This window comes from Pogoniulus pusillus, chromosome 11 (assembly GCF_015220805.1).
Source record: "Pogoniulus pusillus isolate bPogPus1 chromosome 11, bPogPus1.pri, whole genome shotgun sequence".
Taxonomy (NCBI): Eukaryota; Metazoa; Chordata; class Aves; order Piciformes; family Lybiidae; genus Pogoniulus; species Pogoniulus pusillus.
Window position 1 is genome coordinate 4,251,681 of NC_087274.1, and position 24,096 is coordinate 4,275,776.

The 24,096-nt window shown below is 48.8% G+C and overlaps 1 protein-coding gene across 2 annotated transcripts; it reads left to right on the top strand.

The window, feature by feature from the left end:
• The first annotated feature begins 249 nt into the window (after positions 1-249).
• PRKAR1A (protein kinase cAMP-dependent type I regulatory subunit alpha) lies at positions 250-21,473 on the top strand. 2 transcript variants are annotated; one of them, XM_064150647.1, is made up of 12 exons: positions 250-413; positions 1,538-1,601; positions 2,487-2,659; positions 10,328-10,501; positions 11,159-11,250; positions 11,638-11,699; positions 12,196-12,242; positions 12,875-13,033; positions 14,111-14,171; positions 15,341-15,462; positions 16,139-16,220; positions 18,447-21,473. In XM_064150647.1, the coding sequence occupies exons 3-12, from the start codon at positions 2,489-2,491 to the stop codon at positions 18,617-18,619; spliced, it is 1,143 nt and encodes a 380-aa protein (XP_064006717.1). In that variant the 5' UTR covers positions 250-413; positions 1,538-1,601; positions 2,487-2,488; the 3' UTR covers positions 18,620-21,473. The 2 variants fall into 2 exon arrangements, with proteins under 2 accessions (XP_064006717.1, XP_064006718.1); XM_064150648.1 differs by lacking the exon at positions 1,538-1,601.
• Positions 21,474-24,096: the final 2,623 nt, after the last annotated feature.

Below are 24,096 nucleotides of genomic sequence, written 5' to 3' on the forward strand. Positions count from 1 at the left end.
GCGCAAATCCGCCTCCTCCGCAGCCTTGCTCCAGCCAGCAGCTATCAGGCGAGCGGAGAGCCCAGCCTGGCCCGCCGTGACCCAGCGGCGCGGCCCGCCCTGCCGCCGCGCCCCGCCCCCTCCCCGCCCCCTCCTGGCCTCGTGCATCTTAAAGGGGCAGGCGGCGCTCAGAGCGGGCCCCACCCTGCCCGCGCTGCCACGGCCCCGTTGGCGCAGCCGCGCCCAGCGTTGCCCCTTTAAGGTTACCGCGGCGACCGGGCTGAGGGAGAGCGGGGCGCATTGACGTCACGGAGCGCGCTGATTGGCTGAGCCCGTTGGTTTCCGGTGGGAGCCGCCACTGCTGCTGCTGTCGCTGAGGCCGCGGCCGGGACGGGCGGGGGGCGGTGAGGTCCCGGCGGAGCCGCCCGCGTCAGGTGAGCGGCGGCACACGGCACGGCAGCCCCTGAAAGGATAGCGGCGGCGGGAAGGCGAGGCGAGGCTGGGCGGGAAGGGCGCGGAGGTGCAGGCCTGCGGCCTTGGGGGCGGGGGCCGGCCGGCCCTGCGGAGGGGAGCGGCCCGGTGCCGGCAGCTCCCGGGCCCGCTGAGAGTAGCGGACTGTGTCCCCTTTCCAGCCTTAGCTGAAAGCTCTACGTTCGAGAGGCCCCCGCGGGCTTGCCTGGGCTGTGCCGGGCGTCGCCTGCAGGCTCTGATCACGGAGACGTTCAGACGCTGAAGCAATCCCTTGGGCTCACACGGGGCTGGGGGCTGGGTGGGGGTTGGCCCTGTCGTTACTTTGGTCTTGATGCTTTCCGTTTGTCCCGCTGTCTGGCCTCTGGGAAGCAGCGAGCAGCCCCGGCGCTGCGGTGAGAGACAGGCTCGGCCTGACGGGGCCGCCCCGGGGTGGGCAGGCCGGGCCCGGGCGGTCCGCGGCTGCCTGAATACGAGCCGGGCCTTAGGGAGGGCCTGCAGAAGTGCAGGTTTGCAGCGTGCAGGAAAAAGCAGCTTGTAAAAATACCGGAGCTGGCATGATTTCATTGGTGTCTTCTCTGCTGCTCTTGCCGTTCCCACGGGCAGCCGTGCCCGCTGTCTATCCGCAGCGCGATGCCTTGTCCGTAGGTTGTCATTTGAAGGCTGTCCTGGAGCCACTGGGGCTCCGTGGGGCTGTTAATTAGGACTGACCTTCGCTGAGCGAGTTGCCAAAACAAAGGAGGTAACTGGAGAACTTGAAGGCGCTTTTTCAGCCCATGCGAGGTCCATACTGGGTGTTTATGCAACACGTAATACCTGTCTGTGTATACTTAGGCAGGGATTAACTGTGAGAAGAGTGAAACCTGTTTGAAGTGTTAGCAGTTTCGTATTAAATCTCTCCCTCCTGTAATCTCCAGGAGCGTAACACGCGGGGGCACAGCGTTAGATTGCCTCTGTGCCCTCCGTTTCTCAATCCACTGCCTCAGCAGCATCAACCACGTCGTGTAACTCCACCACTTGGCTTTACAGTGACTTGTCCTTGCTCGAAATTACCTTGTCTGAATCCATTTTTTCCCTTCCCTTTCAAAAGCTGATCCTGGGATCAACATATCTTACTGCATATTCATAAGCTGTTGCCCCTGTCCCTGTACCAGGTAACTTTCTTTATATTTCATCCAAAGCCCCCTTAGAAATTCCTCTTTCTTTAACTGTCTCAGCATTCATTCCCTTTTTTTCCCCAGAAGGGCATGAAATGTTTTATCTGTATATGTAAAAATGATTCTGTATCTTGAAAAGGGACCAAAAAAAAGGCTGCTTACATTTCTGAAAGTGCTGAAGCTGACACTATATATTTTTCTTTAGCTCCCTTGAAAACCTGGCTGTGTTTAAAGATAGCCTCTGGATTCCTCTGAAGGAATGGTTTGGGGATTGCAGGGTATCTGTGGAGGTGGTTAGGAAGTATGGACCACTTTAAACTGGGGAGCAGCTTTTTAGGAGTAATGGCCCCCAATGCCATACTTTCTGTTAGTGGATCTGCCTTGACATTTGGCAAACTGGATTTGGCTTCAACTTTAACTTGCTTCATTTCCTAATACTTCTCATGCCAGCCTCTCAGATTCCCAGCTTCCACCCACCTCTCTCCTGGTCATCATCCCACCACCCCATACAGATCACACAGCTCTAAAACGAGCCTCCATTCCTACCAAATCCTGGGTTTAATCAGCAGAGAGTTGAGGTGGAAGCTTCTCTGGCCCTGAGGTCTCCCAAGGCTGAAGCTGTCGAAGCTTTCCCAGCTCAATCAAATTCTTTTGTGCCTGTGAGCACTCAGATTATTACTTTCTCTTTTTTCCTTTGTAGCTTTCTGTCACAGTTTAGCTTAGCTCCTAGCTGTGCAGATAAGGACAGTGCCATGCTGTGATATCAGTGAGATGATAAGGGAGCAGAGCTCTCTTCTGGGCAGTGGAACGTGCCTGGCTATATCGGGCAGCGGTGTCTTTGTTTCCATTATTTGTTTAACCTTCTCTTTCTCTCCTCTTCAGCAATGGCAGCCTCTAGCAGCAGCGAGGAGGAGCGGAGTCTTCGGGAGTGTGAACTTTATGTCCAAAAACACAACATCCAGCAGCTTCTGAAGGATTGCATTGTACAGTTATGCACAGTGAGACCTGAAAGACCCATGGGCTTCCTCAGGGAGTACTTTGAAAGATTGGAGAAGGTAAAAATATGTCGTGGGGGGGAAGGAGAGAGTGGAACAGCCTGAATTTACATTGCCTCTTTGTCATTTAATGACTGAGCTTCAGACTGGACCAGCATTGGCTGGTTGAAATTGGAAGTGGTGCTTTTGGATAATAAGTCCTGTTTTCTGGTTGTTTGTGCCAGTTGATGGTGGTGTAAAGGCATCTTTGTCGTAGCAGAGCACGTAGGGCAGGAGATAAGCTGACAAGGAGACTTACCCAGCTAGGCTGCTGTAATCCCCATCTAATGCTCACTCTTAGAAGCTAATAGATGGCTACATCATCGTGCCTGCAGTTAGGTGATGGCTGTGGTGCTGTGTGACCTTGGTTAGGCACTGCTGTGGGTGTTTGGTGCCTCATGCTGAGACAAATGGTTTGTGATAGTTTGGGTTCGGCACAGAAGCAGTCAGCCAGTGGCAGTTATCCAGGCCAAATGGAGTCAAAGGGAAGGATTTGTATTCCAAATGAGAGCAAGCCTGTTCCTGCCTTCTCTTGGGAGCTCAGTGTTGGTGTTTTGCTTTGTTGTTCTTCTTGCATTTGACTTCAGGGTCTCTTTGGTGTTTTTGTTGTTGGAAGCATTCTGGGAACTTGGGAATGGAAAGGGGTTTGAAGTTGAAACAGTGATTTGAAACTGTTCATTGTGGGTATTGATATTTGAGCAGAGAGGAGGAGAAGCTTCTCTGAAGATGGGAGGTTTTAAAGCCTAATGCAGAGGAAAGGTTAAATTCAGGTGCAGTTAAGTAAACAGTGAAGCTGTGACCTTGTGCAGGATTTGTTTGCAGGTGCTGCTTTCAGTTCTTGCATAGGGGAGATGTATAAAGAGAAACGATTTTAATCCTAGTTGATTACTAACAGCTGATGTAAAGAAGGAAGAAATTAACACTACAGATCATGCATATGCAGGGTGGAAATTGTCTTTGAATGGTCTAGTTCAAAGCACTAGAAAATGACCAAATCTGTGAACTGACTCCTCTACCTTCCAATGCAATTAGAGACATTTTGTTGACTAAATGAAGAACAACTCTGTCTGCCTTTTTATTTTGGTGTAGCTGCACTGTGAGTGCATTCTCTTTCAGACAGAACACCAGCAGCAGAGCAGTGAGGTTGTTAAAAATCCACCCTCCCTCCCTGTTACTGTTTCTCCTTCCCCTCCTTGAATTCTTGAGTTTCTACATACTGCTAAACGTGAAAGCATCACCACCAGTGTTGACACACAAACCTGTACAGAGTTAACTGCATTACTACAGTTGGACTAAATCATAAAGCAATCCACATATAGGAGATAGAAAACATTCCTGTTTGGATGCTTTTGTGCAGTGCATTTATGACCAATGTGCAGTGTTGAAGATTAAAGAAAATGCAGTTTGTTTTCAGCAAGACAAGACTGGCTCTGAACTTAATCATGAGTATTGTGGAGCTGAATAACTCTTGGTGATTTTATTCTGGCACTTGATCAGCCTACAAGGAAGCTGAAAATAAAACTGGTTAGGTAATGGTTTTCCCCTTGTACAGTTATGGTCAGAGTGTTTTATTGTGAGTTGGGTTGCACCTGCCTATGAGTGCAGCTCTAGCTACATGTGAAGCTGTGGCCTTTTTCTTCCTGCCTTCTTGAATTTTAAAGTTGCTGCAGCTTTCTCTTGAGGAATTTCACTGTTCAGCCTAAGGGATTGGTCTCAATTTCACTAGATAATATGGCTACCTTCCTAGCTCCCTCAGAACAGTGAACATCCTGTGCTGTGTTAATGACCTCCCCTGACATCCCAATCTGGAAAGCACAAATGCTAAGTGTGTCATTAAGCAACTCTAACCAGTACTTAAGCTCTGGTAGAGCAAAAGTGTTTGAAAGGGAATCTGCTTCACCTTCCAAAAGTGATTCATAGGTTTGTAGAATGAAGCAGGTTGGAAGAGACCTCCAAGCTCAGCCAGTCCAACTAGAACTCAGCCCCATCCAATCAACCAGACCATGGCACTAAGTGCCTCAGCCAGGCTTGGCTTCAACACCTCCAGGGGTGGCCACTCCACCACCTCCCTGGGCAGCCCATTCCAATGCCAATCACTCTCTCTGACAACAACTTCCTCCTAACATCCAGCCTAGACCTCCCCTGGCACAACTTGAGACTCTGTCCCCTCATTCTGTTGCTGTTTTGGGTTGGAAGGAACCTTAAACATCATCCAGTTCCAACCCCTCTGCCATGGGCAGGGACACTTCCCACTAATCCAGCTTGCTCAAAGCCTCATCCAGCCTGGTCTTGAAGACCTCCCTGGCCAACCTGTACCAGTGTTTCACCACTCTCACTAAAGAATTTCCTCCTAATCTCCAGCCAAATCTGCCCTCAAGCTTCAATCCATTCTCTCTCCCTTGTAAAAAGTCCCTCCCTGGCTTTCTTGTAGAACCTCTTCAGATACAAGAAGGCTGCTCTAAGGTCTCCCTGGAGCCTTTTCTTCTCCAGGCTGAACAGCCCCAGCTCTCTCAGCCTGTCCCCATAGGGAGGGTTCTCCAGATCTCTGCTCATCTTGGTGACCAGCACTTCAGTGTCCCTCTGCTACTAGGAGCTTAAAGCAGAACAACTTATTGATGTACTTTCTAAACCTGCTTATCAGTTGGACTGGGTGAAATTGGGGTTGAGATGCAGGATTTGGGGTTTAAAGATGGAATTTTGAGGGAATACCATTGAAACCTGAAAGGGAGGTTGCTATTTTCTCTCACTGTGCTGACAAGTCACCTCTTCCACAGCGTGCACACGGAGCTGATTCACTGGCATGTTGTTAAAACACACTGAAGAGATTTAAACATGCTTTTGAATTTCTCTTCAGAAACATTAAAAATTACTGCCTCTGAGACTGTAGGAGCTGCTGCAGGAATTCAGATGCCCTCTTCTGAGTTAGAAAAGCTGTTGCATGACTTTTAATTGCTACGCTTTGGTCGTCTAAATGTTTTTATTCTGTCTGGCTGCAACGTCCTAAAGACCTCTGTTCTTCTGGTTGTGCAAACATGTCTGCTAACACCACTGAATCCAGAAAGCTAATAGCTCTGCAGTGCTGGGCTTGGCTGTGTGATGTCATCTGAGCTATGGAAGTTGAACGTGGAGATCATTATTCCAGCCTGCCTGGTGGATCTTGGATATCAGACGTGGCTGTCCAGTGCAATAAGTGCACGTTTGCAGTGCTGTCTGTAAGGGAGCTAAGTGCATGTTGGGCTTTACAGAAAGCTGGAATTGGCAGATGGGACTGGCACCAAGTCACTCTTACCTGCTCCCCACCACCCACCCTGCCTCCACCTCAGTATTTTCTTGTTCTCCTAAGTGTTTCTCGGGTGAAACGTGGTGGTTGAGAAGGTACTGTGCAGTGGTGGATTTATGGCAGAGCTTTTAACATTGATTTCCCCCCCCACACCCTCTGAGTGTTTGGAGGTTTTTTTAAGTGTGTGGAGAGATGATATCAATTAAATACTAATTAGCCACAGGGTTGAGAGTTAGAGAATCAGGCAAGTTGGAAGAGACCTCCAAGCTCAGCCACTCCAACCTAGCACCCAGCCCCATCCAGTCAACCAGACCATGGCACTAAGTGCCCCAGCCAGGCTTGGCTTCAACACCTTCAGGAATACTGACTCCACCACCTCCCTGGGCAGCCCATTCCAATGCCAATCACTCTCTGCAAACAACAACTTCCTCCTAACATCCAGCCTAGACCTCCCCTGGCACAGCTTGAGACTGTGTCCCCTTCTTCTGTTGCTGGGTGCCTGTCTGAAGAGCCCAACCCCACCTGGCTACAGCCTCCCTTCAGGGAGCTGCAGAAAGCAATGAGCTCTGCCCTGAGCCTCCTCTTCTGCATGCTGCACACCCCCAGCTCCCTCAGCCTCTCCTCATAGGGCTGTGCTCCAGGCCCCTCCCCAGCCTTGCTGCCCTTCTCTGGACACCTTCCAGCACCTCAACATCTCTCTTGAATTGAGGAGCCCAGAACTGGACACAGCACTCAAGGTGTGGCCTGAGCAGTGCTGAGCACAGGGGCACAAGAGCCTCCCTTGTCCTGCTGCCCACACTGCTCCTGAGCCAGCCCAGGATGCCATTGGCTCTGCTGCCCACCTGGGCACTGCTGCCTCATCTTCAGCTACTCTCTACCAGCACCCCCAGGTCCCTCTCTTCCTGGCTGCTCTCAGCCACTCTGGCCCCAGTCTGTAGTGCTGCTTGGGATTATTGTGGCCAAAGTGCAGAACCCTGCACTTGGCCTTGTTCAATCTCATCCCATTGGCCTCTGCCCACCCATCCAGTCTGGCCAGGTCCCTCTGCAGGGCTCTCCTACACTCCAACAGCTCCACACCTGCTCCTAGCTTGGTCACATCAATTAGTATGTGCCAGACTGTACAGGGTAAGACATAGTTCTGAAATTGTGAAGCTTTTCTTCAGGAGATGATAAACTTCAATTTGAGCATGTGGACTCTCATCTCTTGAATATGTTCTTACCTGTAATAATTTCAGTGGAATTTACAATTTCTTAGTCAGGAAAGACATAAAATTTTCCCTGTATGCTCCTTCATACTGAAAACATTGAGCTGCTTCATCAGCTGAAAGGCCAGGATCAATACTTGGATGTAATAAACAGGCTAACTTTATTAAGAAAGCTTTTTAAATCCTAGTAATGGTTCTGCTGACGAGAACAGAGCATGGGGAATGTGTTTGTCCATTGTGTGTTTGATTTTAGGAGCCTCTCAACCTGAAGAAATCTCTTTTTCTCAGTCCTAAACACAGGCTGAGTTCTATTATAATGAGAATAGCAACAGCCACTGTTTCTCCAGGGCCTGGTGTGTTTTTTCCTTTGATCAGGTGGTTCAGTTTCAGAAGTTAGCAAGGGTGTGTTTTCAAGATGGTAAATGCATGAAAAGCTCACTCATGGCCCAGTGTTGTCATGAAATGTTCATTGTGACTGTATGGAGATTTGTCTTGGTGACGATCTTCCTCTTGATGCGTGTGTATAGAGGGTGTCAGGAGCAGCATGGCCAGCAGGACAATGGAGGTTCTTCTGCCCCTGTGCTCAGCACTGCTCAGGCCACACCTTGAGTGCTGTGTCCAGTTCTGGGCTCCTCAATTCAAGAGAGATGTTGAGGTGCTGGAAGGTTTCCAGAGAAGGGCAGAAAGGCTGGGGAGGGGCCTGGAGCAGAGCCCTGTGAGGAGAGGCTGAGGGAGCTGGGGGGGTGCAGCCTGCAGCAGAGGAGGCTCAGGGCAGAGCTCATTGCTGTCTACAACTCCCTGAAGGGAGGCTGTAGCCAGGTGGGGTTGGGCTCTGCTGCCAGGCAAGCAGCAACAGAAGAAGGGGACACAGTCTCGAGTTGTGCCAGGGGAGGTCTAGGCTGGGTGTTAGGAGGAAGTTGTTTGCAGAGAGAGTGATTGGCATTGGAATGGGCTGCCCAGGGAGGTGGTGGAGTCTCTGTCCCTGGAGGTGTTGAAGCCAAGCCTGGCTGGGGCACTTAGTGCCATGGTCTGGTTGACTGGCTAGGGCTGGGTGCTAGGTTGGACTGGCTGAGCTTGGAGGTCTCTTCCAACCTGCTTGATTCTATGTGGTGCTGAGGGACATGGTTTAGTGATGACTTGGCAGTGCTGGGTTAATGGTTGGACTTGGTGATCTTCAATGTCTCTTCTAACCTGAATGATTCTGTGATACTTGAGTGAGCCATCAGCCTGATGAGGCACTTGTTGAACCCTGTTTGATCCACTGCTCCCTTTCTAAATGCTGCTGAAGTGCTCCTCCCTCTGAAAGTTACAGGCTCACAGTAGTTGATATTTCCTATTTGATACTGGGAGAAAAATGCCTATTGAAAATGTGTCAGGCTTTATTTCTGGGTTCATTACTCTGCATAGGAGCAAACAGCTTGTTGCTGTGGTTAGTGGTGTTGCCCACTTGGCAGAGTGGCAGTTTAAACCCAACCCTTGAGCACTGCTGCTGCTGTTTTTCACTTCATCTCGGTCAAGCCTCACTTCGTTAAAATCAGAAGACAGAAAGAAAGGTTTGAAATACCTTCTGCTGCCACCCTTTGGAAATGTAGCACTATTTAATCAAGGGGCAGAAAGCAGGAAGTGAAATGGCATTTGTTGGGATCAGTGCTTGCTCTGTAGCCATCTGAGAGGTGTGAAAAGTAAACTCTGCATCCTGCTTATCTGCTGCCCCTTTCCTCCAAGCGGTGTTGTTATACATAGCCTCTGTGCACCTCCGGAGTGGAGTGTGGCAGCCAAGCAGCAATGCTGCCTAGCTGGGCAGGGACACTTGGATCAAGGACACTGGGACAAACCCAGCTTTGCAAAGTGCTGGGAGCTTGCAGGGAACAGATGAGTCCTTGTTCTTTCAAGGCATGTCCCCAAAACCCTGTTTTCCTTGGTGCTGGAAAAGCCATTTGAGCTGTTGTGACGCAAATGCTCTGGCCCCAAGCTTGGCTGTTTTGTTTTGGTTTTTAGTCTGATTTTTAGTTAATGAAGGTGGAGTTTTCTGCTACTTAGAAGAATCAAATTTCTGTGTATCAAGTTAGGCTTCATTTTAGTGTGAGTACATCAGTCTTACAGAATTCAGACTGGAGGTGAGGAGGAAGTTGTTCAGCATGAGAGTAGTGAGAGCATGGAAGGGGCTGCCCAGGGAGGTGGTTGAGACCCTGACCCTGGAGGTCTGGATGGGGCTCTGGCCAGCCTTATCTAGGGTTGGAACTAGATGATCCTTGTGGTCCCTTCCAACCCTGCCTGATTCTATGATTCTAGAATCACAGAATGCCTTAGGTTGGAAGGGACCTCAGGGATCATGCACTCCAACCTCCCTGTTGTGGGCAGGGACACCTCTCAACCAGTGTCAGCTGCTCAAGGCCTCATCCAACCTGCCCTTGACCACCTCCAGGGAGGAGGAATCCAAAGTTTCTCTGGGCAGGCTATTCCAGAGCCCTTCTGCCCTCATAGTGATGAACTTCTTCCTAAAATCCAGTCTAAACCTAATCTCCCTCAGCTTAAAACCATTCTTCCTTGTCCTGTCACTAGACACGCTTCTGAAAAGTCCTTCTGCAGCCTTCCTGTCTTCTACAATATCCCAGCTCAAAGGGGGAGCTGAAGGTAAAAAAATAGATGTGATGTCAAAACCCTCTTTGGTCTCCAGCATCCTTCCCCCTGCTCTTTTGTAAGCTCTCTTCATATTTCTTTCTCCTAAAATAACTGGTGGCTACTGAGTATCAAGTTGGTCAATGACTTGACCTTGTTCCCAAAGCTTCTCATGTAACAGGGATTTCTGAGGAATTGCTCTTCTGTCTCTGCAACCAAAGAGAGCTCAACGTTGCTGGGTTTGCAGTTGGGAAAACGTTGTGGAATGTCTTCATCACCTGTTGAGGACGGTGGTGGAAAGCAGAATCAGCTTGTTTATCCTCCTCCATTCATTAAACTATTCATGTCACCCACTGAAATAAACACCATTGTGATAGGCACGTTATGAATGAAAGCTATGCCTGCCATCTGCTCTGAAAGGCCTTTGATCTCGCTTGCTGGAGTCTCCTGTTTGCCTTAACGTGGGAGTAACAGGAGAACAGGAAGCTCCTTTGGGTTAGCATAGGCTAAATTGGAATCTAATATGTGCTGGCTTTTTGACTTGACTGGATTATGTGACACAAACCTCTCTTCCTTCCTGTTTAGGAGGAAACAAAACAGTTGTTGAATCAACAGAAGTCTGGATCTCGCTCAGACTCCCGGGAGGATGAAATCTCTCCTCCTCCTCCTATGAACCCTGTGGTTAAGGGTCGAAGAAGGCGTGGGGCCATCAGTGCAGAAGTCTACACAGAAGAGGATGCTGCATCTTATGTTAGAAAGGTGCTTTGACTTGGAAGTGTTGCTAAAAGCTGCATCTGCCAGCCAAGGGTTTATCTAAGACCACTTTCCATCCAGTCTATTAAAGAACTCAGCTCCTGCAGCCTGCTGAGCCTTGTGTTCACTGTCAAAAACTGAGCTGTTTGGATAGGGGGTTAATTGGAGGTTAGAATCAACTGCCATGCAATTAAACGAGCTAGGCATAATTTAGACCTGTTCCTTTTGAAGTCATTTGTATTTAGATGTACATTTTATTTATATATATTACATACATAAACAGTTTGCTTCCAATCCTTGGACAGCTTTAACAACATTACTTGTAACCTGATGGCAGAACAAACTTGCTGCTGTTTCTAGGAGGGCACAGCTGGGGTAGATACTTGGACTCAGGCTAAAAAAAACCCAACCCCAAACTCTTCCAAACTTAGCTTGGAATGATGCTTTTACACTTCCATAAAATCATCCCAGGTGTTATCATTTAGCTGCTGCACCAAACGTTGACTGTTTGGGTTTAAGATTTGTAGTGCTTAAAAGGAAGAGGAGAAGCTCAGAGAGTGTTTTATAGCAAGCATATAATTTGTTTAGATTGATTGTACCCAGGGGAATGCTGAAGTTTGGCATCAAAAACACTAACCCATCCCTTTTCTGATTCTGTCTTAGGTTATTCCAAAAGATTACAAGACCATGGCTGCTTTGGCAAAAGCTATTGAGAAGAATGTGCTGTTTGCCCACCTTGATGATAATGAAAGAAGGTAGGAATAGATCTTTGTAGCCTTGAAGTGTCTGGAAGTGCAAACTGCAGAGTTGCTAAATGTCTCCTCAGCTGCACAGCCTCTTCACTCCAGGCAGTGCAAGCATGCAGAGGCTGTAGAAGTGGAAGGGTTGTAGGGAGAGATTCTTTACAGAAAGTGATTGGCATTGGAATGGGCTGCCCAGGGAGGTGGTGGTGTAGTTATCCCTGGAGGTGTTGAAGCAAAGCCTGGATGGGGCACTTAGTACCATGGTCTGGTTGCTTGGCTAGGGCTGGGTGCTAGGTTGGGACTGGATAAGCTTGGAGGTCTTTTCCAACTTGGTTGATTCTGTGACTGTGTGTGGCAGCTGCCCAGGCATTTGTCTCATTCTGGTTTCCTTTCCTGCAGTGATATCTTTGATGCCATGTTCCCTGTCACATACATTGCAGGAGAGACTGTCATACAGCAAGGCAAGTGACAGTGTATACACTGGTGAATGAGCTGGAGATGCTGAGTATGCTCTGGCCTAGTGCTCTTGTTCTGGGTGGGCATGGGTTGAAAATAGAAGCATTGCCATGAGTGCAGTGACCCTTTCTTGCTGTCTTCTCTGAAGCACAGCTCATGCTGAAGTGAGAAGGGGAGCAGCTGTAGGAAGAGGTGGCTTTGTTGCTTGTGTTCTCCATTGGGAAGGTTGTCATCTGCTGGCTCTGTAGGATGTGTTGGGTCAGGTTATGGATCCAATATGGCTTTCCAGTAATCTTGGAAGTCATCTCCCCCCTACCAGTAGATGTCCTCTTTGACAGGACTGAGCAGTGTGACATCAGCAAAGCAGGCAGTTTCACCCTGCATGCTGGGCAAAAAGTTGTCTCTGCCAGCTTTTACTGGATTCTGAACATCAGAGTTGGCAGAGATGCTACGTCTGTGAAAGGCTGAGAGCTTCACTCCCTTTCCTTTTTCCCTCTTTAGGTGATGAAGGTGATAACTTCTACGTTGTTGATCAAGGAGAAATGGATGTAAGCATGCTTGGTTGTTCATTAATGCCATGCCTGGTTGGTTATTAATGCCATGTGCAGCCCTAGCAGAACAGTCTGATAAATGTAGGCCCCTTCTACAGCTCCTTCCTCTAGCAGCTTTTCTCACAGAAAGCTAATTGCAGAAGCTTATTCTGCCTTGGAGCCTCTTTGCTCCTTAACAGCTCAGTTTTGCAGCAGAGTATGAGTTGTGTTGAGTGTCAAAATGAAAGGTGCAGACCCTAATACAGCTCTGATCCTTTACAAGTGCAGGGTGGAAGTGTGGGACAGCCTGTAGGAGTGACCAGCCCTTGCATTTTCCAGGCCACCTAATCTGTGATTTTCTCTGACAGAGGCTTTGAGATTATATATCCTATCAAAGGGCCTCAGGAGCCTCTGTAATCTTTTGTGCATGTCATGCTGAAGAGACCCTTTGGCAGTTTAAACTGTGGTTGGGACTGGGATTGGCTGCAGAGTGGTGATGAAACCCTGAAGCAGTCGACTCTGACTACACCGACATGAGAATTTCCCTTTCTTATAGAGGAAATCTGGGATGGCACAGGAGCTCCATGTTGTCTCTGACCAGCTCATGAGGCACTCTGGGCCTTGGCTGACCACCATGCACTGCCTTTCAGGTCTATGTGAACAGTGAGTGGGCCACCAGCGTTGGGGAGGGCGGAAGCTTCGGGGAGCTTGCCCTCATTTACGGAACTCCTCGCGCTGCCACCGTCAAAGCGAAGACAAACGTCAAGTTGTGGGGCATTGACAGAGACAGCTATAGAAGGATCCTGATGGCAAGTATTCTTCTGGCTGACCTGTGCCATAGGTCATTGGCTCAAGTGGCTGTGGCCACCAGCTGGGGTTATGCTTTTAGGTTTGCTTTTTTTTTTTTGCTTAGCTTCTCCTTGCCAGGCTTGAGAAATGCAAGGTGCAGGAGGTGCGGCAGGTCCAAGTGCAACGTCCTGCACCTGAGTTGGGCCAGTCCCAGGCACAGAAATAAACTGGGTACTGAGTGGCTTGAGACTAAGCCTGAAGAGAAGGGCTTGGGGGTGTGGATAGATGAAAAGCTACTGGAACATGTCCAGAGAAAGGCTGGGAAGGGGCCTGGAGCACAGCCCTGTGAGGAGAGGCTGAGGGAGCTGGGGGTGTGCAGCCTGCAGAAGAGGAGGCTCAGGGCAGAGCTCATTGCTGTCTACAACTACCTGAAGGGAGGTTGTAGCCAGGTGGGGTTGGGCTCTTCTGCCAGGCAACCAGCAACAGAAGAAGGGGACACAGTCTCAAGTTGTGCCAGGGCAGGTATAGGCTGGATGTTAGGAGGAAGTTTTTGCCAGAGAGTTATTTGCACTGGAATGGGCTGCCCAGGGAGGTGGTGGAGATCTTCAAGAGAAGCCTGTCTGAGGCACTTAGTGCCGTGGTCTGGTTGCTTGGCCAGGGCTGGGCACTAGGTTGGACTGTATGTGCTTGGAGGTCTCTTCCAACCTGCTTGATCCTATGACTCTATGACAAACTGGTCTAAAAAGTGTCCAAGCTACTGCTCAACTTGTCAGATGCTCTGATTCTGCTCTGCATTTAGCTTGCAATGTGTGTGTGTGTGTATGACCAAGTTGGGGTGACTACCTTGGAGCAGGGGGTTGTGGATTTTGGTAAGCTTATGCATTTAAGAAACATGAAGTTCTTTATGGAGGTTGCTGAACTCCTGATGCTAATTCTCTTTGAAACCAGTTCATCTTGTGGGTTTGGGGCCTGGGAGACAGGATGTGGTGTGTCTTGTTACATCTATTTTTGTCCTGGGTTTTTGTTTGAGCCTTCAAGTAAAACATGGAGTAGGAAAAAAACTTACTGTGTGCTTGCTTGGGTTTTATTTTCTCTAGGGCAGTACTTTGAGGAAGAGGAAGATGTATGAAGAATTCCTTAGTAAAGTATCTATATTGGGTAAGTGAAAGGATTTATATTGTTCTGGAGCAGAAGAAATTGCCAGGTTGGAGTGAAGCTGTTACCCAGCACTGGGATCATTGCAGGTCATGGTGATAATCCATCCAAACTAACCCCAAAGCCTCTTCTGCATTATCCCAAAGTAATTCTAGTTCAAGTCTGGAGAGAGCTGATGATGCATCAAGGGAATTGTGCCCAGCAGATCTCCTTCCCTTCCACACTGCCTTGGTGAGACCACACCTGGAATACTGTGTCCGGTTTTGGGCTCTCCATCATCCTCGTAGCTCTCTGCTGGACTCTCTCCAGCAGATCCCTGTCTCTTTGGAATTGAAGAGACTGAAACATCTCTCTTGAGAGACCTGGGGCTGTTTAGTCTTGATAAGTTCCCTGTCAGCCTTCTCCTCTCAACATCTATAAATATCTGAGGGATGAGGTTCTTCAGCCTGGAGAAGAAAAGGCTTTGAGGAGACCTTGTAGTAGCCTTCCAGTATGTGGGGGGGACCTACAGGAGGTCTGGGGGGGACACTTGACAAGGTCTTATAATAACAGGACGAGGAAGAATGAGTTTAAAATGGCAGAGAGGAGATTGAAAGTGGATGTTAGGAAGAAGTTCTTTGCAGTGAGGGTGGTGAGACACTGGCACAGGTTGCTCAGGGAGGTTGTGGAGCACAGAAGCACCCAATGTGATCACATCTCCCTGGAGATGTTCAAGGCCAGGTGCCTTCAGCAACCTGTTCTAGTGAGAGTTGTCCCTGCCTATGGCAGGAGATTGGAACTGGATGATACTTGAGGTCCCTTCCAAACTAAACCATTCTAAGATGAAGGTGCCAGGCTCTTTTTTGTGGTGCACAGTGTCAGGACAAGGAACAACAGATACAAGCTAGAACACAGGAGGTTCTACATCACCATAAGGAGAAACTTCTTTCTGGAGCAGGCTGCCCAGAGAGGTTGTGCAGTCTCCTTCTCTGGAGAGATTCCAAACCCATCCTGTGCAGCCTGCCTTGGGTGATCCTGCTTTGACAGGAGGAGGGTTGGACTGGGTGATCTTTAAAGGTCCCTTCCAACCTCTACCATTCTGTGATGCACAAATCAGATTGAGCTCTGTGTAAAAGAGAGCAAAATGTCTAATGAGTGTCTTTGGAAGCTGACTTTGGTAATGAACCCTGCAGAGTCTCTGGACAAGTGGGAGCGGCTCACTGTAGCTGATGCCTTGGAACCAGTACAATTTGAGGATGGCCAAAAGATTGTGGTCCAGGGAGAGCCAGGGGATGAATTCTTCATCATTTTGGAGGTAAGTAAGGTCAAAATGAAAAGATTAATTCATTGAAACAACTTTACTGCATTTTTTTCCCCCTGAAACATGGTTTATTCTGCCCCTTAAATAGACACTTGGGGTAAAATGAAATAGAGGAATGGACTTGCCCAGCAAGATTATCTTCAGGGGGGTTGGACTAGGTGACCTTTGGAAGGCTCTTCCAACCCAAGCCATTCTATGATTCTTCACATGCAGAAGCTTATATTTAGCTTTGCTATTTCTTACAAATGATGCTCCCAGGAGAAAAAGAGAAGTGACAAGTTTCTGCCAGAAGCCAGTTTATCTTCTAGTCACAGGAGACCCACTCTGGGTAGTTAGGAATATCCTGCTAGTGGAGGCACTGCCTTGTGCCTGAGCAGTTTGGGTTTTTTTTTGCTGGTCATAGTGGGATATTTGGTGTTAGGAGATAAAACCAGGAAGAAATTAGTGCTGTGGGCAGAGAAATACCCAAAGAGGTTTTCTGCTGAGAGAGGAAGGAAGCCCAGCTGCTTTTCTAGAGCAGTCTGGTGAGCTGTGCAAGGGCTGAAGTGTGCTTTTCACCACCTGAGACATCCTAACAGTCCTTTCTGCAGAGCAGCTGACTCCTGGTTGCATTTGGTGTTCGGAGGGATGCTGGAAGGGGCAGGATTTGACTTGCTGTGCTTGCTTGCAGGGCACAGCTGCAGTGTTACAGCGTCGGTCAGAAAATGAAGAGTTTGTTGAAGTGGGCAGACTGGGACCTTCTGATTATTTTGGTGAGTTCCAGAGTGGTGGTTCCAAACTCCACTGCCACCATCTCACCTCTGCTGGTTTGGCTGCTCTGGGTGATAGCGATGGGATGGATTTGCTTAATTGCTGTTTTGGCTAACCCCTGTGTTTTCACCCAGGGTCAGGTGAGTGCTGGAGTCATTTGGCATCGAGGAGGGTGGGTGTGCCACAGAAATGTGAGCCTTCTGGAGGAGGACTTGGATTTAGAAAGGGCCTGTGGTGGCTTGGTCTGACCTCCCTGCTCTGAGCAGAGCTAATGCTGAAGTTACATCATACCGCTCGGGGCTGTGTCTAGTTGAGCTTCTTGTGTCTCCAAGGGTGGAGATCCCACAGCCTCTCTGGGAATTCTCTTTCACTGTTTAACCAGCCTTGGTGTGAAGAAGTTTCTTGTCTTTATGACTGACAGGAATTTCCTGTTCTGCAACTTGGTGCTCTCTGTCTGGCTTTCACTGTGCTGAGCAGTCTGGGTTTGTCTTGATAATCACTCCTTGGGTAGCTGAAGGCAGCAGTAAGATTCCCTCCTTAGTTGCCTTCTCTCCAGGTCACACTAACCCAACTCTTTCAGCATCAGTTTGTGCATCCTGTGCTGCACTCCCATAACCAGTTGGGTGGCACTGCTGGACTTGCTCTGCTTTGTCAGCACATTGTACTGAAGACCGTGAACCTGCACTTGGGAGGCTGCATCCAAGCCCTAATGTCCAGCCAAAATTTCCAGTGTCAAACCATTCCCCCTCATCCTATCCCTACAAGCCCTTCTAAACAGTCCCTCCCCAGCCATTCAGGGGTTGAAATGCAGCTATAAGGTCACCCTGGAGCTGAGCAGCCCAAATTCTTTCAGCCTGTCTTTATAGCAGAGGTGCTTCAGTCCTCTGATCATCTTTGTGGCCTCCTCTGGACCCACTAAATCAGGTCCATGTTCCTCTGCTTCTGGGGGTCCCATAGCTGGACACAGTACTCAGGTGAGGTGGGGCAGAGTGGACACAGCACTCCAGTAGTCCCAGTGCACACTGCTCTAGTATTCCTAGCATTCCCAGTACTCCAAGTCCACACTGCTCTAGTATTCCTAGCACTCCAGTGTCCCAAGTGCACACTACTCCAGTATTCCCAGTCTTCCAGTGTCCCAAGTGCACACTACTCCGGCATTCCCAATACTCCCAAGTGCACACTACTCCAGTGTTCCTTGTCCTCCAGTACCCCAAGTGCACACTACTTCAGCATTCCCAGTACTCCCAAGTGCACACTACTTCAGTGTTCCTTGTCCTCCAGTACCCCAAGTGCACTCCAGCATTCCAATACTTCCAAGTGCACACTACTCCAGCATTCCCAGCAGTCCTAGTGCACTCTACTCCAGCATTCCCGATACTCCCGAGTGCACTCTACTCCAGCATTCCCAGCAGTCCAAATGCACTCCAGTATTCCCAATACTCCCAAGTGCACACTACTCCAGCATTCCCAATACTCCCAAGTGCACTCTACTCCAGCATTCCCAGCAGTCCAAATGCACTCTACTCCAGCATTCCCAACACTCCCAAGAGCACTCCAGCATTCCCAACACTCCCAAGTGCACTCTACTCCAGCATTCCCAACAGTCCAAATGCACTCTACTCCAGCATTCCCGATACTCCCGAGTGCACTCTACTCCAGCATTCCCAGCAGTCCAAATGCACTCCAGTATTCCCAATACTCCCAAGTGCACACTACTCCAGCATTCCCAATACTCCCAAGTGCACTCTACTCCATCATTCCCAGCAGTCCAAATGCACTCTACTCCAGCATTCCCAACACTCCCAAGAGCACTCCAGCATTCCCAACACTCCCAAGTGCACTCTACTCCAGCATTCCCAACAGTCCAAATGCACTCTACTCCAGCATTCCCAACAGTCCCAAGAGCACTCCAGCATTCCCAACACTCCCAAGTGCACTCTACTCCAGCATTCCCAACACTCCCAAATGCACTCTACTCCAGCATTCCCAGCAGTCCAAATGCACTCTACTCCAGCATTCCCAACACTCCCAAGTGCACTCTACTCCAGCATTCCCAGCAGTCCAAGCAAGGTGTCAGCAGAGCAGAGCAGCAGAACCTCCTCTCTCGCATGCTCTGATCCGCCTCGAACCCTGCGTTGTCTCCGGTTGATCCGCCGCAGCGCTTGGGCAGGCTCTTTCCCCCCCTGCTGCGGATGCTGACGGCTGTTTGCCCTCTCCTCTCGCCCTAGGTGAGATAGCTCTGCTGATGAACCGTCCCCGCGCTGCCACGGTGGTTGCTCGTGGCCTCTTGAAATGCGTGAAGCTGGATCGCCCCCGGTTCGAACGGGTGCTGGGGCCCTGCTCGGATATCCTCAAGAGAAACATCCAGCAGTACAACAGTTTTGTATCCCTGTCTGTCTGAAACCTCCCTCCCTGCCCAAAACCTGCTTCACCAACGCAGACTGCTTTATGACCCTCGTGCAGAGCCACATTGCCACTGGCGTTTTGCAGCTTTTCCTGTCTCGTTTTCAACTAAACAACACAAAAGAAAGAAAACAATCGAAAAAGAAAAGCAAACAAACAAACAATTGCTTAGCACAGCACTGGTTTTAAGTTTAGAGCATATTAGTTCTGTGCTCTGTGTCCCATTCAGAGAGGGGGGGGGGAAATAAATTGTTCTATGGAGATCTGTTTTGGTTTGGGTTTTGCTCTTAGGGCTTCTCCCTGTGCAACAAAAGTCCAACTTGGGCAACTGCAGCCTCGTTTCAGGAGGAAAAAGATCTCCTGGCACCGTGCCCATGGCCATAGAGTAAGGAGGTGACAGCAGAGGGGAGATGAAAATCCTTTCTCAGCTGTTTCTGAAAGAGTTGGAGAGATTTTTAAGGCTCTGCTGTCTTTCTCTTTTGAATGAGAGTTGCCCTTGTAAATTGAGCTCTTCTCGAGGCTGGGAGGAGGGGAAGATTCCTTTTTCATTTTCTGGGTGCTGTAATCCTGGGTTCAATCATGAGGCATCAGCTGCTAAGAAAGCCACAGCTGGAATTTAACAGTCTAATTGTTCCTGTGTCTGCTGGTTTAAGATTGCTTAGTTATGTTTTTTTCTTTTGGTCAAGTGTAAAAGCTTTCAAGGTTAAATAGTTCTGGTGAGCTGCTGCAGTTGTTCCTTCATTTGCTGACTTGCTGCAGCTGAGCTCTGGGTTTTTTTTTTCCTTAGTGATCAATCCACCATTTCAAACTCCTCCTGTTTAAAGTGGCAAGAACCAAATGTTACATGAAATGCCTGAATTTTACTGTTTGGGTTTCTAGGACATAGGTTGGTGTAAGAGTGGTGCAGCTATCCAGCTGTTAGTCGTGTTCCAGTCCTTAGATCAGTGTAGAAATTGGAAGCAAGCATTTTAATTCCCCTCTGACTTGCTTTGCATTTCTCAATTGACTCTTTTTGTTAATGGTCATCACTTCAGGTGACTCTTTGTTACCAAGGAAGGGGGGAAAAAGACCCAGGTTGACTCTTTTTGACCAGCAGCAGTGGCAGGATTGCTGGTCCCTGTCGATCCCATGATACTTGGTAGGGAATGTGAGGCAGAAAAAGTGAATGTTTTAACTTTCCTGCCACACTGATTTTTATTTTGGTGGATGTTTTGGGTTTGGCTTTGTTTTTTTTTAAGCCAATCAGTTCATTTTTACAAATGGTTCATTCTAAATCCACTTTCAATCTCTAAGCTTCTGGAACTGACACCTCTTTCATAACCCTTTCTTCCTTCCAAGTTCAATATGTTGCCGAGTCTTAAATGTAGCTCAGTATTTACCAGCTTTGTGTTCCATTGCTCTGTGCACACCAATCCTTCCCACTTGTTTTTACTGAATTCCACAGATCAATAGTGCTAGGCAATTTTTAAGGTTTCCTTTCAACTGTAGTTTCTCTCAAGTAGTGTAGGTTTGTATCTGGGAGTGACAGCAAGCGCCTCTGCATTCGTTCTGCAACGACTTCTTCATGATGGAGCCCTCATTTTGCTTCCTTTCCGAGGGGACGTGGATCCAAATTCAACTGATTGATTGATTTCTCCCTTTCCTCCCTGTTTTCCTCCCTGTTTTCCTCCCTTTCCTCCCTGTTTTCCTCCGTTTCCTCCCTATTTTCCTCCCTATTTTCCTCCCTTTCCTCCCTATTTTCCTCCCTTTCCTCCCTATTTTCCTCCCTTTCCTCCCTATTTTCCTCCCTTTCCTCCCTATTTTCCTCCCTTTCCTCCCTATTTTCCTCCCTTTCCTCCCTATTTTCCTCCCTTTCCTCCCTATTTTCCTCCCTTTCCTCCCTATTTTCCTCCCTTTCCTCCCTATTTTCCTCCCTTTCCTCCCTATTTTCCTCCCTTTCCTCCCTATTTTCCTCCCTTTCCTCCCTATTTTCCTCCCTTTCCTCCCTATTTTCCTCCCTTTCCTCCCCCAGGCTTGTAGATAATCAGAGTTTGCAAACTGATGCAAAAATAGCACTGAGGGTATCAAGCCTTGGCATAAAGGTTTGAAGGTATTTCTGAACCTGACCCATCATCCTGCTCCCAATAATGGGGATTTAACTGCTTTGTGGTTTGAGTTCTCTACTCACAAGATGCTGAGTAGAGGATTTTTTTGCCACAGTCCTTAAGGACTCAGCAACTGCTACCTTTTTATGGTTCTGTTTTTCACTTGATATCTTAAGCTTTGACTCTCTCCAGGCTTTTTTTTCCCCCTCCCTCCCCCTTTTATATATGTTCTTTATGTTACTTTAAAGCACCAAACCCTGTAAACTAATTCAGAGCTCCACACCCCCAGGAAAAAAAAATCAATGCACATGTTTTTTTTTTTACCTATATAAGGCTTTCTAACCAAGTTTCACTACTGCATCTCTTTAGCTTGCTGTTTAACTCCCTTTTGTAGTTTTACCTACAAGATTTTAAGATAAATCAGCTGAGTTGAAATATTATACACAGTTATAGCTTTACCTTTGTGTGCAATTGAAATCTGTTTGAAGACAAACCAACCAACCACAATTGGCATAGTTTTGCCTTAGCTAACATTCAGGGCTTTAGAAAGTGATATGGTTTTTTTTTTCTCTTGCTAGCCCACCTTTAGCAAACTTCTCAAAGTCTATTGCCCTAGAAAGCTATAGTCAACCAGAGGACCATTTTTGTATTGTTATCTGACTATCTTAAGTCTGATTTACTGTATGTGCTAATATATTCTATGATATTCCTTTTGTTATAGATTGTCCTAATGGCAGGTAAAGCAATAAAATGATTTAAATTCTTAAAGGCAATTCAGTCTCCTTTTCTTTTTGCCCCTTTGCCTCCATCCCTAGGTTGTGTTTTCTCTTGGCCTTAAAGGATGCACCAACAGTAATGAGGTGTAGGGGGGAGAAGTCAGGCAGCTTAATGGATTAACTTTGTGTTGGCTCTGGAGGGTTGAGTTCAAGTCATGCAGCATTACAGAATGTTAGGGATTGGATGGGACCTTGAAAGGTCATTGATTGATTGGAAGAGACCTCAAGATCATCCCTCAATTCAAGAGCGATGTTGAGGTGCTGGAAGGTGTTTGGAGAAGGGCAGCAAGGCTGGGGAGGGGCCTGGAACACAAACCCTGTGAGGAAAGGCTGAGAGAGCTGGGGGTGTGCAGCCTGCAGCAGAGGAGGCTCAGGGCAGAGCTCATTGCTGTCTGCAGCTACCTGAAGGGAGGCTGTAGCCAGGTAGGGTTGGGCTCTTCTGCCAGGCAAGCAGCAACAGAAGAAGGGGGGACAGCCTCAAGTTGTGGCAGAGGAGGTCTAGGCTGGATGTTAGGAGGAAGTTGTTGTCAGAGAGAGTGATTGGCATTGGAATGGGCTGCCCAGGGAGGTGGTAGAGTTGCTGTGCCTGGAGGTGTTGAAGCCAAGCCTGGCTGGGGCACTTAGTGCCATGGTCTGGTTGCTTGGCCAGGGCTGGGTGCTAGGTTGGACTGGCTGAGCTTGGAGGTCTCTTCCAACCTGGTCGATTCTATGAACCACTCCAACCCCCCTGCGAGAGCAGGCTCACGTGGGGCAGATCACACAGGAATGCACCCAGGCAGGTTTTGAATGTCTCCAGAGAGGGAGAGTCCACAACCTCTCTGGGCAGCCTATTCCAGTGAAAAAGCTTGTCCTTCTGTTCCTGTGGAGCCTCCTCTGCTCCAGCTTGCCCCCAGTACCCCTTGTCCTGTCATTGGACATCCCTGAACAGAGCCTGGCTCTGTCCTCCTGACACTGCCCTCCTCTTCTTTATCAACACGGTTGAGGTCCCCCCTCAGGCTCCTCTGCTCCAAGCTCGATAGCCCCAGCTCCCTCAGCCTGGCCTCACAGGGAGATGTTCCCTTCTCATCATCTTTGTGGCTCTGCACTGGACTCTTTCAAGCAGTTCCTTGAGGTCCTTCCTGAACTGAGTAGCCCAGAGCTGAACACAGTACTCCAGATGCAGCCTTTCAGCACAACTGAACCTTTCCCCTGGAGCCTGCTCAGAGGGCTTGGTCTCCACAAGCCAGCACTGTGACCAGGGCCTTCTGTGTGGCATTTGGTGCCCAAGACTGCTTCTGCAGTGAGGAGGTGCCTCTGTGTTGCTCGAGTGTCTCAGCAGCTCCCACTGCTTTGATCTGTCAACGTGGTTATTGCCCAGCCCAGAGCACATAAGCTCCTCTAAGTTGTCTGCTTCCATCTGAGATTCCCTTAATGACAGCTTTGAACTCACAATGGTTAATGATGAACGAGTTCTGGTGGCTAACACAGGGAGAAGAGGAGGATTTCTGCACTGTGAAGTAGGAAACGTTTTGAGAAGTGATGGCTTGAAGCAACTTAGACTGGACATGGTTTGCATCCAGCTCAGAGGAAACAGATGACATTCAGAAGGTCCCACAAGAAGAAAAAGGTATCCTTGGAACCCTTTGGTGCCTGAGCTCCTTAAGCATCTGTAGCTTTGTTCCCTTCCTCTGTCCCTCCCTTTCCCTCATCCCTTAAACAAACAAACAAATAGGCTGAAAACTTCTCTTATCTAAAAAGACATTTGAACATTTCCACTTCCAGCCTTAGGCCTGTAACCTTCTCTTCTCTTGCCATCTTCTTCCTGTTAAAGCAGCCAACCCTCACCAGCGGGACACTGACCAAATGGATCTGGGGCTTGTGATGTGTGGCAAGGGCACCACGAAAACAACCAGCAGAGGGAGATCCAGGTTTGGGAATACAGCAGCCAGCACACCATGGAAGTCAACGGTGAGTCAAATCCTTCTTTCCTTCCATCTCTGCTCTGTCCACGAGAGTAGAAAGGTCTGCAAGCACATCACTGTCCAGGGCTCTGGCTAAAGCTTTCCTTTGGGAAAGCTGGAAGTGGTTGAATCACAGCTTGGGAGAAGTTGAAAGAAGTTGATGTGGGTTTGGTTTTTTTGCTTTTGTGGTTGGTTTAGTTTATGTGGGTCCTAGCTTCAGGATGTTGATTGTGGAATCATAGAATCAACCAGGTTGGGAGAGACTTCCAAGCTCAGCCAGTCCAACCTAGCACCCAGCTCTAGCCAAGCAACCAGACCATGGCACTAAGTGCCCCAGCCAGGCTTGGCTTCAACACCTCCAGGGACAGAGACTCCACCACCTCCCTGGGCAGCCCATTCCAATGCCAATCACTCTCTCTGACAACAACTTCCTCCTAACATCCAGCCTAGACCTGCCCTGGCACAGCTTCATTCTGTGTCCCCTTCTTCTGTTGCTGCTTGCCTGGCAGAAGAGCCCAACCCCACCTGGCTACAGCCTCCCTTCAGGGAGCTGCAGACAGCAATGAGCTCTGCCCTGAGCCTCCTCTTCTGCAGGCTGCACACCCCCAGCTCCCTCAGCCTCTCCTCACAGGGCTGTGCTCCAGGCCCCTCCCCAGCCTTGCTGCCCTTCTCTGG

Bases quoted from the DNA above. Each gene is read 5' to 3' on its own strand.
- PRKAR1A (XM_064150647.1), top strand. From the start codon at position 2,489: ATGGCAGCCTCTAGCAGCAGCGAGGAGGAGCGGAGTCTTCGGGAGTGT. The intron at 11,700-12,195 runs GCAAGTGACAGT...TTCCCTCTTTAG, and splicing joins AGAGACTGTCATACAGCAAG to GTGATGAAGGTGATAACTTC. The intron at 13,034-14,110 runs GCAAGTATTCTT...TATTTTCTCTAG, and splicing joins GCTATAGAAGGATCCTGATG to GGCAGTACTTTGAGGAAGAG.